The sequence below is a fragment of the Danio rerio genome, chromosome 9 (genome assembly GCF_049306965.1).
Source record: "Danio rerio strain Tuebingen ecotype United States chromosome 9, GRCz12tu, whole genome shotgun sequence".
Taxonomy (NCBI): Eukaryota; Metazoa; Chordata; class Actinopteri; order Cypriniformes; family Danionidae; genus Danio; species Danio rerio.
The window spans coordinates 41,173,750-41,190,823 of NC_133184.1; the positions used below are offsets into that span (position 1 = coordinate 41,173,750).

At 31.9% G+C, this 17,074-nt stretch overlaps 1 protein-coding gene across 21 annotated transcripts in view; it reads right to left on the reverse strand.

Annotated features, from left to right (window-relative positions):
* Positions 1-17,074, reverse strand: part of erbb4b (erb-b2 receptor tyrosine kinase 4b) — a 656,299-nt gene that overhangs the window by 168,279 nt on the left and 470,946 nt on the right. For all 21 annotated transcript variants that reach the window (XR_012385565.1, XR_012385564.1, XR_012385563.1 and 18 more), the window contains one exon: positions 6,414-6,532. Coding sequence is in view for 16 of the 21 variants with exons in the window: in XM_073912987.1 (XP_073769088.1) it covers positions 6,414-6,532 (119 nt within the window). In the remaining 5 variants the exon portion in view is untranslated. The remainder of the gene's footprint in view (positions 1-6,413; positions 6,533-17,074) is intronic.

Sequence of the window (17,074 nt, forward strand, 5' to 3'; positions counted from 1 at the left end):
GCCTTCTGACCACTCGCCTGATATTTGACAACGACTCTGGATTCCCTGTAAACATCTTTTTTCCTGTGTTAACCATTGCTTGCCTGACCATTCTCTTTTCCATAAACTGCATTTGGATATGCACCTCCATTGTCAGCGTCCTTTTACATCAGACACACACATGCACGTACTGTACTGTACACTGTACACTGTACACCTGGCTGTACCTGACTGTTTTTTATGTATTTTTCTGTTATTTGTGTTTCTCTGTTTTTCATTTGTATTTGATTCCATGTCATTTGTGTACCTTACCTCTTTGAATGAAAAAAAAAACAATCTTTTTTTGTATAACATTTTATAAAATGTCATGTAATATGCAAACGATGCACCATTTTACATGATACTTCTATGATACGTACATACATAGATCTTTCAATAAAGATGAACTAATTTGAATACATTTCCTTCACACACACACAAAAAAAAATAAAAAAATAATAAAAAACCTGAACATCAGATGAGGTCAATTTATTTATTTATTTATTTATTTATTCATTTATTTATTATTTATTTATTTATTTATTTATTTATTTATTTATCAACCAACTATTAATTTATTAATTTATTTGTTTGTTTATATTGGTAAAAGTTTTTTACTGAGAAAATTTGGGGTCTCTTTATCACTCTATAATTAAAAAAATTACTCTAACTAGCTATAAAAAAAATAACGAAAACGAAATTATGTAGGAACACAACCTTACACTATACACACACACATACATATATGAATAAAAATGTGGAGTTTGTTGTATGTGAGTAATGATGAGCTTCACATTTATTTGCTCAGTGCAGTTAAAAAAAAAACATTTGAAAAAGTATGCAGTATAATTGAAATTTACAGACACAAATTGATCAAGTGGGTGGCAGAGTGGCTCAGTGCTTAGCACTGTCGCCTCACAGCAAGAATGTCGCAGGTTCGAATCTCAGCTGAGCCAGTTGGCATTTCTGTGTGGAGTTTGCATGTTCTCCCCATGTTTGTGTGGTACTCTGGTTTCCCCCACAGTCCAACAACATGTATAGGTGAATTGAATAAACTAAATTGACCTTAGTGCATGAGTGTGTGTCTGAATGAGTGTGTATGGGTGCTTCCTAATACTAGGAGGCACCTCCGCTGTCTAAAACATATGCTGGAATAATTCATTTGTTCATCAGCGGTTCATTTGCTGTGGCGACCTCTAAAATAGAGACGAAAAGAAAATGAATAAATGAATGAAATTGATTAAGTGTAAAAATAAAACACTTAATGAAAAGCTCAAAACTGACAGATGCAGCATCTCGCCTTAATAAAACAGCTGACAATGAGTCTTGCGGTCTCACTTTAGAACATTATGCAATAAAAGAACTGAAAGAAATGCTCACCCAATCAACTTCAACCAAATAAAAAAAGACTACCAATACTACATAAAAGCAGTATAGACTAACACTAATTAATATGATCCTAATGAGTGATAAGAACAGACTGTTTGCGTTATTAATCTGTCTTCAGAAACACCTAAGAATCATTTTCTGTAGAGCTGCTGAGATGTAAAAAAAAAAAAAAAAATTGAAGGCATTGATCCAAATCCCAATGCATGCCACGAAAGTGTGTTTTCAATTAAAAGGGAACAATTGAGAAGTACAATATCAGTGATTACAGCTGAGGATAACTAATTAAAAAAATTGCGTAGACGTGCGATAAATCTTTCTCCAAGGCCTGGGGGAGCGAGAAGACGGTCGGGATCTGTCCAGGCAACACGTAACAAAAGTGGCCCCTGCTCACATTCACAGAAAGGCATTGTGGGAGGAAATGAGATTTTAATGGTATCTCCTGTGCAAAGACCGTTTCCTATAGGGAGATTCCTGGTCAAAAGCGAGTCATCTGTAGGCAACATGGATCTCTTTTGCAGAAGTGAATATCACAGGCGAACAAAAACTGGCAGATAAGGTATAGGGAGCCGAAATGGTTCTGCTGTTGTGAGCGAAACAGTTTTTACAAACGCAGTTTATGGGATGGCTGATAGTGCCTCGTGTGACTGACAGAATGTGTGTGCCTGTGTGTGTTGAGGAGGAAAAGGCTATTACATAGTGAACTATTTGTAAGTGAGTTGTGTGCATGTGTGTGTAGGGGTGTAAAACTACTTCAGGGATGATGCAGAGTCGATGGTGAGTCAGAGTTTACAATATAAATAAAAAGACCCGAAATTCTCTGTGTAAAAACCTGTAGCTGAAAAAAACTAACTAAATAAATAAATGTAATAATGATAATAATAATAATAATAATAATAATAATAATAATAATAATAATAATAATAATATAAAATAATAATAAATAAATAAATAAATAAATAAATAAATAAATAAATAAATAAATAAATAAATAAATAAATAAATAAATAAATACAAATTTTGGATTGGATAAATAAATAAATAAATAAATAAATAAATAAATAAATAAATAAATGAATAAATAAATAAATAAATAAATAAATAAATAAATAAATAAATAAATAAATAAACAAACAGCTTTAGGAAACAATAGGGAGAAATAAACAAACACACAAACAAAATCACAAACTTTTAATAAAAAAAAATAAAATATATATATTTATATATAATTTATTTAATACAATTTATTGTCCATTTAGTCTTTAGATGTTTCAACCACTTAAGTCAATTTCTGACAATGAACATTTCTCAGTGAATATAGCCAATCCTTTTTGGTGCATTTGAGCAAAAAAAATTACTAAACTGGTTTATTCTTTCACCCTTTAACTGCCCCACCAAGAAAAAAGTGTAAGACCAATTTATTTTAAAAACATAGTTAAAATAAAACATTTTTAAATATTAAATCATGTTTATTTTTTGAAGTATGCAATATTTGTTTTGCCTTTTTTAACAGCAAAATCAAAATCAAGTGTAGTAGTGCAACAGGATTATCTTTGTTTGCTTTTTTTAAATAAATAAATAAATAAATAAATAAATATATATATATAAAAAAAATATATATATATATATATATATATATATATATATATATATATATATATATATATATATATATATATATATATATATATATATATATATATATATATATATATATATATAAACTAACAGCTATGTGTAAACGAGTATTAAAAACCTTCCTTCCTTATTCATAAGTCAAAAATGTGGTCAACCATTTAGTAGAACAGGCAGTTAATTAAAACAAGAGTTTGGTCAGTGGAATAGAGAATAGAAAGATAATACATTTGTTAAATTAAAAAAGAATTCTAAATTTATTGTAAAATTTCATCTAAATTATATACATTTTTAAATATTTATCCTTATATATCTTTATATTATGCTGAGCACAATATCATTGTTGTAAAAAAATAAATGAAATAAAAAAAGAGCAAATAATCTAATTTCTTTAGACTTTATTGTTTTTTGGATCATTATGTCATTCACTCTTTTGCTGGTAAACATAATTATAATTTAGCAAAGCAAAAAACACACAACAAAAACAAATAAATACAAATATATGTATTTTTTAAAATTGACTATTAAGTAATAAGCAACAAATAAGTTCGAATTCACATTACCTTCCAAATTGTGATGTAAATTAAAAAAATATCAATACAGTTTTTTAATTGCCAGCAGACTTATATTTTGAAATTTTTAAATTCCAGAATTTGCCCCATACATGAGCTCATTTGTCCAATTTTGACTGCTATGCCATCATAAATGGTTAAAATAATCCATCGAAAAAGGCTTTAAGACCAAGCGGAATTGGCTGTCATTTTAGTATGGCCAATGATAACAAAAATTTTTTACTCTATTGTTTTTAAACAGAGAAAACATAAAGGTAAATAGTGTTTCAAATCTTGTAGCTTATTCTTGAAAAAAACAAAAATACAATAAAAATAGACCATATTGAAATAGATTTGAATACTATTTTGGCTATTGTTGGTATCATCCATGAATTTTCAAATAAACTTTTTTTATAAGAGAGGATAGAAAAATTGTGAAGCTCTAAAATATTATTATTATTATTATTATTATTATTATTATTATTATTTAATTTTCATTTTTTTTAATGGCTAAATTCTGCCCGAAGAAAGTTGTGTAAGAAGAAATGTGCTGGCCAATTTATTTGCCTAATAAATGACAATACTTTTTTTTTTTTTTTTACTTTAACAGATTCTGATATTTTTCTAATGATTTATAATGTAATAAATAAATATTTTTGGCATATCAAAAAGTGTGGTTATGATGACTATCCAAAAAGCTAATCGAGTTGAAAGAGTGCTTAAAATTGCATATTTAAATCTCAAAATTAAATAGAAAATATAACTGCAAAAAGGTCCACTTTTTGAAACAAAAAAGAACCACCTCATTTACCAGACTGGCTTCGGGCTTGTATAACCACTTATATGTTTACAAGCAACTGACAAAAACATGTCAAAGCATATCAGAACTTCTCCAGGCTCCTGAAACACCATCAGACCCCAGAGGATTAATATTTGACTATTATGTCAAGCAAACATATCAGGTCACAGGTACAAAAATTTGGTCCTGCTGCCACCATATAGAACTAACTGAAGTCATGTGGTCTGTGACTATAAAACTGTCACATCCGTCAGTGACCACCTGAGGGCGCTGTAGTGCACCAGGACTCAGTTGGCACAAAAGCGTCCCAGAAAGACTACGGGCCCTATCATACACCCGGCGCAGTGTGGCGCAAGGTGCGGCGCAATAGTCTTTTGGTAGTTTCAGCTTGGCGCAAGAGTCGTTTTGAGGCGTTGCGCTGTGCTGTTTAAATAGCAAATGCATTAGCGCTCATTTGTGCGCCCATAGGCGTTCTGGTCTAAAAAAGAAGGCGTTCTGAGGCGGACCGCTGGCGCGTTGCTATTTTAAGAAACTATAATAGATTTTTCATTAAACCAAAACTAACCCGGTCTAAACTTCAGCGCAGAGTTGCGCCTAGCTTACACACTGCTTAATACGCACAAGAGAGCAATAGGCAAATATCTTTACATATGAAAAAAATTAATTATTAAGGATATATATATAGGATATAATAAGAATAGATATAGGATATAAATATAAAGGATTAAAATATTACAAAACATTATTTTCTAGCCTACATAAATATGAAAAATCACTGCTTTTATGTCTTCTTCATCTCGGGAGGCTTTTTCAGTTCATTCATAACAATTAGCTTCAGTATAATGTTATTATTATTAGCAGTATTATTTGTTATATCCATATTTATATTTGTTTTATTAAAAACAAGCTTAGATTTGCCCACCTGTCAGGTTTTAGACCATAAGGGGCACAGCATGTGTTTTATGATATAACTCAGGTTTTTGAGCTCATTTTGTTATTATTGTTCATTTATTAGTTTGCTGGAAAATATAACTGAATTTAGAAATAGTTTTGCTATTAATAATAGCAATAGCTTAATAGCTTAACAAACAAAATTATTTATTTGTAGACTAATTGATGTCTGTGCGTAAAGGTTTCCCTATCCAAGAGCGAATGTGAAAGTGATCCATTATCTCTCATTCTCACGCAGTAGATGCTCTGTTTAACAGTTTTCTGTTAAAAATCTGTTAACTGTTTGCTAGTGAAATGCTCATTTTTTCCACTTGGACTTACTTTGCGTCCTGTAAATATCGAATGCGCTCTTGGCGCGACGCAGCTGACTCTTAAAGGTAATGGGAGATAAGACTCTAATTGGTTTATTCTCAAAACACACCTAGAAGTCATTAAGAAAATAAACTCAACCCTTTTAGACCATGCGCCATGGCGCAAAGCAGGTTTTCCCGTCCTTAAATTAGCAAAAACGCGCTCTGACACGCCCTGAAAGCGTTTGCGCCCTGCGTTTTGCGCTCTGCACATGGACCGTCAAAATAGAGCCCTACATTTCCATACATACCACGCACATACACCGGAACATGTACACTGACCTGTCATCACATCTGTTCTGTGTTACCGTTGATTATCTGGACTATTTATACAACCCTTCCACCTCTGTTTGTCATCGCGTCGTTTGTCTACCTTGTCTCTCTTATCTCCAGTTCCAGTAAGTCTGATATTCCGAGTTGTTATTCCTGATCTTGTTTTTGTATTTTTTGCTAAAGTCTAGTTTGTAGAGTTATTGTTTCTGAGCCTCGTCTCTGATTTAGTTTCTGGTTTTGTCGTTTGTTTGTTACTTTGTATTTTGATCACCTTGTTTGTTTCACTGTAAATAAATATCTGCACTTGGATCCGCACCTTTTGTTTTTGTTCTGTTTTGATCACGCATAACGTGACAAAAACTAACAGCAGAGATTAAGATCAGCAACTCTTAATATGACAACATGTTTATGTGTGTGTTTGTGTGTCTTATAAGAATACAGAAGACATACGAAGCAGTCTGTGTTTTTTGGTCCAGAACAGCCTCCAGCACATTCAGGATGGCAACAGTCACTGACGTACGGCCCAAAACAGCGGCCATCACACTGCTCCGCGCACACCGTCTTCGTCACTGGGAGAAAAAAAAAAAAAAAGAAAAAAACAGATGTAAGAATTAGCATTTGTCTTGAATGATTCCTTCAACGCTAACACCTCATTGCACTAAACAGCTGTCTAGATGCCAGAGAGAGCGGTTCTGTGAGTAAACAGAGCTCCAGCCAATGAGAACATGTGGGGAGGTGAGGTCTCTTAACTGCAGAGTGATGCTGATGCTTTCCTCTTCCAGCGATACGCACACTAATGAATATAGACATTCACGGTAATTCTGACCATATGGTAAGCTGAACGCATCTCCAGAGTTTCAGCTGCTGAACGAGCTCAGGGAGCTTTCTGAAATAAGGCCAGCAATATATTTTATGCACTGTAAGGACGCATTTGTGAATGCTTGGCTTGCGTACTGTAATTATTATTATTTTTTTTGCATTTACAAGATGGTAACAAGCTAATAGTTCATCCAAAAATTAAAACGAATGGAAAAACGAGCAAATGAATAAAATCAATAGCTACACACATTTTGAGAATAAAAAAGGAATATACAGGCAAAACAAATGAACACTAATTATATTAACTACTGCTACTACTACTACTACTACTACTAATAATAATAATAATAATAACAAGAATAACAATTGTTATTATAATTATCTTTCATTTATTTTATTTTCGGCTTAGTCCCTTTATTAATCCAGGGTCGTCACAGTGGAATGAACCCCCAACTTATCCAGCACAATTTTTACGCACGGGATGCCCTTCTAGCCACAACCCATCTCTGGGAAACATCCACACAAACTCATTCACACTCATACACTATGGACAATTTAGCCTACCAAATTCACCTATACCGCATGTATTTGGTCTGTGGGGGAAACCGGAGCACCCGGAGGAAACCCACAAGACAGGGAGAACATGCAAACTCCACACAGAAATGCCAACTGACCCAGCCGAGGTTCGAACCAGCGAACTTCTTGCTGTGAGGCGACAGCACTACCTACTGCGCCTCTGCGTCACCTATTGTTATCATTATTATGTGAACTTTTTCCACTCTGAAAGTGGTGGTAGGAATTTACTTGCATATAATGAATCACTAAAGAACACAAATACAACTTTTTTTTTTTATTTGCAGTTTTATGTCAAAAAAGGAAGGGAAAAAAAGATGGTCTTAGAACTCAAGAAAGCTGTATTTAATACATTATAAACACAGTGTACACTGTATTTATATACACTTGTGGGAAAAAAAATATTATAAAACAACTGTTTTCTATTAAACGCATAAAACCTTCAGAAACAATTAGTTAATAAAAATAAAATTAAAATAAAAATCAAGAAATGCATTTATTAAAATATGTATCTTGTGAAGTGTTATAAGTGTGATACAAATATGGATTTTGAATAATTTAATGCATTAATGCACTTTTTTTGTGGTCCTCATGAGGAAAACAGTTCATAAAATTTACAGAACAAAGCATTTTGGAAATGCAAAAATGCAGAATGTTTCCTGGGAGTGTTGGGTTTAGAGGTAGGGCATGGGTAGGGGGATAGAATATACAGTGTCTGTAGTGTATAAAAGATGAGATGTCCACATAAAAAAGCTGTACGAGTGTGTTTGTGTGACTGTGCATGTGTGTTTGGGTGTATGTGTCTGTTTGTTTGTGTGCGTTACGAGCACGGTGGTTGTAAAATGGTGTAATTGGATTTCCACGGCAGCATTTGCATGCACACTCTTGTTCCGGCTGACTGCACGCCACACATCCTCTTACAAACGCGTGGTAATTCTTTATCAAGAGTTTGTAAGTGTGACGGGATTCAGATGTACATTGATCTGAGTGCGCTGGCATAACATTTCAAGCTGTGACGGCAATGCCCTGCTGGGCAACATGTTATACTTCATCTACAACCATTTCAAATTATCAATCTCATTTTGGAATAATTTTTATGCATGCAACTTTTATGATCTCTTGCTAACTGAATATTTTTAAATGTTTAAATATTCATCCAAAGCCAAAGCCGTTAATGAAACATACTTATTTTACAGTCCAAAAAAAAAAAAAAAAGAATTTACTGAAAGATGCCAAAAGAAAAAGAAAACTACACAAAACATACAATTCTGAAACACTTTAAGTTGAAATAGATGGATAAATTGTTACATCATCATCCATGTTTACACATCATTGATGCCTAATGGGTATGGGTAATGGGTTGTGCATAAAGCAGTTAAAACTATATTACAGGTCCAAAAATGAATACGCCAAAATGCTTATTTTAAAGGGGACATATTTTGCTTGTTTTCTTTTTGTTTTTTTTGTAAAATATAACTGAAGCAATGGTCTTCAGAAAGTGAGGTTTCAGTTAAAAAATTCTCATAGATCTTTTAATGCCACCTTTTGATAATTTTGTGTGTGTGTGAGTGAGTGTCTTTTTAAATGTAAATAATATGCTGCTCCCCAGCCACTGCTCCATCTCCTGTTTGTTATTCACTGTCTGAAACATTAATTTGGTTCTAACTATCATCTCAAAAGCTGTTATGTTCACGTGACTGCAGTTCTTCATCAGTATTAAAGTTTATTTATTGCATGCATCTTAAACCCGTCACATCTGAAGCAGGAGCACATGAAATGGTAGTCAGAGGGCAGATGATTTAATGTAATCTGCATCCTGTAGAGCTTAAACTGTCAAAAATACACAACGCTCACATAAACACACATGCTGTGCAAGTCATTAAGTCGTAATTTAAACTTTTTTACATATTTTACATTTGACTTCTTTAAAAAAAAAAAACAGTTTTACATCGTCTTTTATAACACCCATTTTATTTGTCATAATTTAGCATTTTTATCTCAAAATTATAACTTTTAATGTCACATTTTGGTGTCAGATTTATTAGAAATGGGTTTTTATAAATAAATAAATAAATAAATGAAATGTATTATTATTATTATTATTATTATTTTTTTTTGTAATTTATTATTATTATTATTATTATTATTGTTGTTGTTATTGTTACTATTGTTGTTGCAATTTAATATTATTATTACAAAAGCAACAACAACAACAATAATAATAATAATAATAATAATAATAATAATAATAATAATAATAATTATTATTATTATTATTATTATTATTATTATTATTATTATTATTATTATTATTATTCTTATTGGGGCGGCGCAGTGACGCAGTGGGTAGTGCTGTCGCCTCACAGCAAAAAGGTCGCTGGTTCGAGCCTTGGCTGGGTCAGTTGGCATTTCTGTGTGGAGTTTGCATGTTCTCCCTGAGTTCACGTAGGTTTCCTCCGGGTGCTCCGGTTTCCCCCCACAGTCATAAGACATGCGGTACAGGAGAATTGGGTAGGCTAAATTGTCCATAGTGTATGTGTGTGAATGAAAGTGTATGGGTTTCCCAGTGATAAGTTGCAGCTGAAAGAGCATCGACTGCATAAAAACATGTTGGATAAGTTGGCAGGTCATTCGGCTGTGGCGACCCCAGTTAATTAAAGGGACTAAGTCAAAAAGAAAATGAATAAATTATTTTATGAAATATTATTATTATTATTATTATTATTATTATTATTATTATTATTATTATTATTATTATTATTATTATTATTATTATTATTATTATTACTATTATTATTTTTATTTTGTAATTGTTTTTATTTACTTTTTTTGCTCAGTTAAATAGAAATGACAAATAAATTTAAATTATTGTATTGGTGTCTGCATTTCTAATGAACATTTCCTAACACATACACCCCCAAGCAAAAATGTTGGTACAAAAAGGTCATCTACCACTTTACACACACACAATGTCTCCATGACAGCTTCACTTTCAAATCTGCATAATATAGCCTCCATTTCATTTTAGTGAAAAGGTACATATTCAATACACAATGCAAGCATAATTATGTATATAGAATAGATTCAACAGATAACTGTGAACTGGCCTTCCTCTGAAATACCACTTTACTACTGCCATTATGACACTGCGAGCCATTACTGCATAGACACTAAATGGCCTGTTTTCCCCAAAACAAAAGACATGGCGCTGTACTAAAGGCCCACTCAGAAGAGAGATGATATGTTGATTCATTTGCTATAAAACACGCTTTTCAAAACACACCCGGCTCTCGCAATTACACACCATCAATCTGATAAAAGTACAAGGAAGACCATAAAGCACAGAATATTTAGCCTCTGAGAGTTTCATTAGCGGCTCAACTGCTGTGGTTTATAGTGCAGACACATTTTTAGGTCAAGAAGCGACACTCTTGTTTGGATGTAATCCCCGTTTAGCAATGCACAAATTGATTCCAAATCTAATTATGCTTTAAAAAAATAATTTGAATACGGCATATTGAAATATTTACTGAGCATCAAGTGGGATGAGTAGAAATACAGATTTAAGTTTGCAGAAACGTTGGAAAAAGCAATCCGGCAGAAATCCGACAAGACTGTTTAATGCTCTCAACTTAGTAAATAGCTTCATTAGCGTGAGATGGAACTCAAATCCATTTCACAGTTGCGCAGTTCTCCAATTACGTCGTCCTTATCGTTTGGACAATTAAGGCTACTGGAGCTAGGCGGCTGGTGGCGAGACGAGCTGGGGATTTAAACTCTGTGATGAGAGGATGAAGGTGAGGATGGTCGAGATGAGCGGAGAGGAGAGTTAGAGAGAGAGGAGAGACTTTTCTTGTGGTGACATGTACTGTAGTGTCTGTGTGAAGGCAGTGCAATGGTTTGATGATGGCTATAAATGAGATCAGAATTCAGGAGTCACCGTTTGAAGTGGATCAAAAATAGTTCTTTATCCAAAGACATAATGAAAGATTTTGATCCACTTCAAGTGTTGTCTACTGTATACTGCAGAGATAAGAAGAGGCTCTGTTTCCAAAAATAGTGAGCTGCTTATGTCAACAACATCTTTAGTTCACCTCATACTTATGTATAGTATGTATGTATGTATGAATGTATGTATGTATGTATGTATGTATGTATGTATGTATGTATGTATGTATGTATGTATGTATGTATGTATGTATGTATGTTTGTATGTATGTATGTATGTATGTATGTATGTATGTATGTATGTATATGTGTATGTATGCATGTATGTATGTATGTATGTATGTATGTATATGTGTATGTATGCATGTATGTAAATGTATTTATGTACAGTTGAAGTTGAAGAATTATTAGCCCCTTAATTTTTTATTTATTTTTTTATATTTCCCAAATGCTGTTTAACAGAGCAAGGAAATTTTCACAGTATGTCTGATAATGTTTTTTTTTTTTTTTATTCTGGAGAAAGTCTTATTTGTTTTATTTCGTCTAGAATAAAAGCAGTTTTTGATTTTTTGAAAAAACATTAAGGTCAAAACATTAACCTCATTTATTTATTCATTCATTTAATTTATTGCTGTTGCTTTCTTGTGTTGTTTTAAGCCCATGTTTTGTTATAGTATATACATTATGAAATATAATACACCACTGGTGATGGTACGTTTTTATTTTATTTATTTATTTTTTTAATTTACATTTTTAATTTATTTTTAAATTTAATTTAATTATTTTTTATTTAAATCAATTATTTTATTTTATTTTATTTCATTTTATTTAATTTAAAAAATCTAATTCTATCTTTAATTTTAATAATTATTTTTTATTTAATTAAATGTAATTATTCATTTTTAATTTTATTTGTTTTTCAATGGAATTAAATTGAATTTAAAATAATTTAATTTATTTTTTTTATAATAATTATTTTTTTAATTTAATACAATATTTTATTTTATTTTATCTCATCCTATCTTATCTTACTTTTAATTTTATTCAATTAGTTATTTTTATTTTATTTTATTTTTATTTATGAATTTTTTTATCATTTTTATTTTTCAATTAATTTAATTAATTAAAATTTTATTTTATTTTATTTTATCTCATTCTATCTTATCTTACTTTTAATTTAATTTAATTATTTATTCTTTAATTTGGTTTATTTTAATATTATTTTATTTTATTTAATATGATTCATTTTTGCTTTTTATTTAATTCAATTTAACTTTAATTTAATTCAATAATTGATTTTATTCTATCTCATTCTATCTTATTTTACTTTTAATTTAATTTAAATAGTTATTTTTGCTTTATTTTATTTTTTAATTTAATTAATTAAAATTAAAGTTTTTTTTTATTTGATTAAAGTTTTTTGAGTTTTTTATTTTATCTCATTCTATCTTATTACTTTTATTTAATTTAATTACCACTTTTATTTTATTATTTTTATTTCATTAATTTTTATCTAATTTTGTCTTATCTTACCTTTATTCATTCATTCATTCATTCATTTTCTTGTCGGCTTAGTCCCTTTATTAATCCGGGGTCACCACAGCGGAATGAACCGCCAACTTATCCAGCAAGTTTTTACGCAGCGGATGACCTGCCAGCCACAGTTTTATATATATATATATATATATATATATTTTTTTTTTATAATATTAATATTAAAAAGTTCACAATTTTATTAATTGTTTAAAAAAATATATGTTTGGTACAGATATTTAGTTGCTGTTTTTAGTAACAGCCTGATTCAAAACTTTTGAAATAAACTGAGATTTGAGTCTCCTGTTTAATATAAAAACAATGCAACAACAGCTACTTTCAGCATATCACATGAACTATCAAACATCTTTAATATCATACAGTACTGCTTTCCCCTGGTTTTCACCATGTAAATATTTGACTGCAACTCTTTTGCAGCGTCTAGTGCATGAAACAGCATCCTAAAAATGATGCACCCAGTATCTGTTCCAAATCATTTACTTATGGGGTTTCATTTTACTTAGTATGCTCACTACATTTACAACACAGCCCCAGAAAGACAGAAGCGCCTGTTCATATAAATGGTTTCTTCATATTACTAACAGATTTTCTCTCAGAGGTCTAGAAGATGGAATGAAAACAAAACTGAGTGAGAAGAATGAGAGTGTGCTGGTGCCCAGATGGAGGGACAGAGTGAAATGACAGGTACATCTGCAGAATAGAGAGGGAAGAGGAAACAGGAAGGACATCGTGAATAATTATAGTGCATTTGGAGAAGGAAAATGGCTCATATTCTGCTACTTGACCCGCCAAACCATTTTACTATATGGAGAAGTCTATAAAAATGATTGTCCATTACATGAATGAATGGTGATATCAGCAGGGCAGTACACATTCCAGGTACATGATAGTTTTCCTGCCATTCTGTAAAGTGAAATGGCCCTGCTCTGCTCATCTGTGTGATGATACTGTCGTGAATACAGATACTGTACATGGCCTCACAGATGAGCTCAAATACTATTAGCAGATACAGACAGAATTATGAGATGTCTTGCATTTATATTTAAAAGGAAATTCTGCAGAGAGTTGTGCTTTGAATTGGAATATTCATTGCAAAACAAGCTACAGAACATTCGTTCATTAATTTTCCTTTGGCTTAGTCTTTATTTCAGAGGTCGCCACAGTGGAATGAACCACAAACTATTCCAGCATATGTTTATGCAGTGGATGGCCTTCCAGCCATAACCCAGTATACTCACTATACACACTCATATACTATGGCCAAAATGTGCAGATATTTATTTATTGTATTTTTTTCATCTGTGGATTTAAGTGGAATAAACTTAAAAGCTTAAGAACTAAACACTTAACAATTAAAAGATAAAACAAAAATATAAAAACTTTGTAACTTTCATTCATGGTTTGCAATTCAAATCCAATTAGATCCCCCTGTTTGGTAAACACAAAAAGTGCCTCATATACTACACTCATCGGCCACCTTATTAGGTACACCTGTCCAACTGCTCGTTAAAACAAATTTCTAATCAGCTAATCACAAGGCATGTAGACATGGTCAAGACAGATTGGGAAAGATGTTTTAAGTGACTTTGAAGTGTATCTGAGTATTTCAGAAACTGATCTACTGGGATTTTCATGCGTAACCATCTCTAGGGTTTAAGAGGATGGTCGGAAAAAGAGAAACTATCAAGTGAGCAGCAGTTCTGTGGGTGTGTTATCCTGCTGGAAGTAGCTATCTTCTGAAGGCTACTTCCAGCAGGATAGCGCACCATGTCATAAAGAGCAAATCTTCTCTGACTTGTTTCTTGAACATGACAATGAGTTCACTGTACTCAAATGCCCTCCACAGTCACCAGATCTCAATCCAATCGAACACATATGGAATGTGGTGGAACACATCATGGATGTGCACCCGACAAATCTGCAGGAACTGCGGTATGTTATTATATTAATATGGACCAAAATCTCTAAGGAATATTTCCTGTACCTTGTTGAATCTATGCTACAAAGGATTAAGTCAGTTCTGAAGCCAAAAGAGGGTCTCACCTGATACTAATACACTGAAAAAAAAATGTTGCCTGCAAAACTGATGCAAACAATTTATTTGTGTTAAATAAAAAAAATAAAAAAATAAAAAATGTAATTGTTACATGCCTGGGGGTGTTGCTCTGTTGTTCCCTCCTCCCCTCTCTGTTTCTATTTGCTGTCTCCTATACTTCTAAAATCTAGGTGTTCCGATTGGTTAGCAGAGTTCTCCCGAGTGGACCAATCAGAAGAGGATGGGTGTTATTTAAACGCTCCAGTGATGACTCAGCCCAGATGAGAGGAGGATCCATGTTGCTTGTTGCTGCTGTGGTTTTGTAACTTTTGGTACCTATCTTGTGCTCGGGTTCGCTTTAAAGAGTTTTTGTGATTTAAAAATACCAAGAGGGAAGTGAAGGGAAGTATGTCACGTGACTTACATTTTACACACACGTAGTAGATTTTTTTGTTATTCCACTAGGTAAGAGGCGGGTGCTACCATATGTATGTTTGTTCCAGTCAGTGCAGTTGAGTAAGGGGCGTGTGACGCTGAAGATGTTTTTTTTCTTATTTACATATTTCTCTTTAGTTATTTAGAGGTGGGGGAGGGATTAGTTAGAGGGTGTTTAATTTGTTATTTTCTTTGATTTGGCACCGCTTATTCTCCTTCCCTCCATCAGGTATTTTTGTTTACTTTTTGCATTTGCATTTTGTTTTATTGTACATATTTGTAAATATACTTTGGGTGATTTAAATATTCACTTCTTAATAATTTTTTTTCAGTGTAAGCTGCACCCAATAAAGTGGGCGGTGAGTGTATATCTATTAAAAACAGAAAATATTACTTTACAAACTATATCATACGTAAATCATATATATAAACATTTGCATATAATTCGATAATATTACTGAAATGTGGGCTTATGAACTGTATACATTAACTAGTGGGCGGAGTTAAACAGGCAATGATGCATACGTGCTGCTGATCTTCTTCTGTAGAGGTGGAGTTTATACACACTTATGTAATAGTGGCACATTCTTTTGCCTAAAATACATGCTGCTTTAAGACTAAAGAGACAGTTATGACTTTATAATACATTGAACTCTCATATGTCAAAAGACCAAGAGAATTCAGATGTTTTAATTCATGACCTCTTTAATTTACTCACCCCTCATTAACAATGTGACTTTTTCAGTGTAAAAACATTAATAATACCTTCAAATGAAATCATGGTCTACAGTGATAAAATCTAAGTCAACTGTTGTCATCACGTTTTTTGAGTTAAAGAAATGAAAAATAAGACAGCACAGAGGCAACACCCATGACTCCTAGTGATACACTGAGGTCAAGTGAAATGAAACAATCTGTCTGTTCAAGAAACAGAATATTATTTATAGCATTATTACCTTGTGCTAGCTCAAACCTGCAGATTGTTCAGTTTGAATGTCTTAGATTTGTTTTTTGGTCACATGGTCAAGGAAGGTAAAATAACATAGGATGCACTCCTTCCTTTCTTATGCACCAGGCACTTCTGTGTTTCTGTTTGTACCAAAAGCTCTTTTGTATTTTTAAACTTTTCCTACAGCCACATAGAAATCTAAAATGTTTAAATATATTAAAATAGTTTTTTTTTTCTATTGTATAACTTCTATTAATCCATAATTTAGATTTTTATACTTAATATTGTTGTTATTATTTTAAGGTCATGAGTAGTTGTCTAAGCATTTCACTGCAAATCATACTGTGTATGACTGTATGACTGCATATCACCACTGTGTATGTGACAAATAAATTTTGAATTTGAATATTCTAACTGTGGATGTGTGTTATTTCTCTGACCCTTTTTCTCTCTGGCATTTCATGCATTTATTTTAACTAATTCTCAAAACAAATTCAGTTTTAAGCAAAACAAACTACAGTTATTAAGTTGTTTAATTTTCAAGTATGCTGTGAATTACTTTTGTTTTAACATTAACAATTGACTCCTTCATACAGCGGGGAAAATAAATATTGAACACATCACTATTTTTCTCAGAAAACATTTCTAAAGGTGCAGTTGAAATGTTCACCAAATGTTGATATAGCAACCAAAGAAATCCAGATAACAAAGAAAACAAATCTAATTAGTTTGCAAATTAAGTTGTGTGTAATAAAATGAAATGATGCAGGGACAAAGTATTGAACACATGAAACAAAG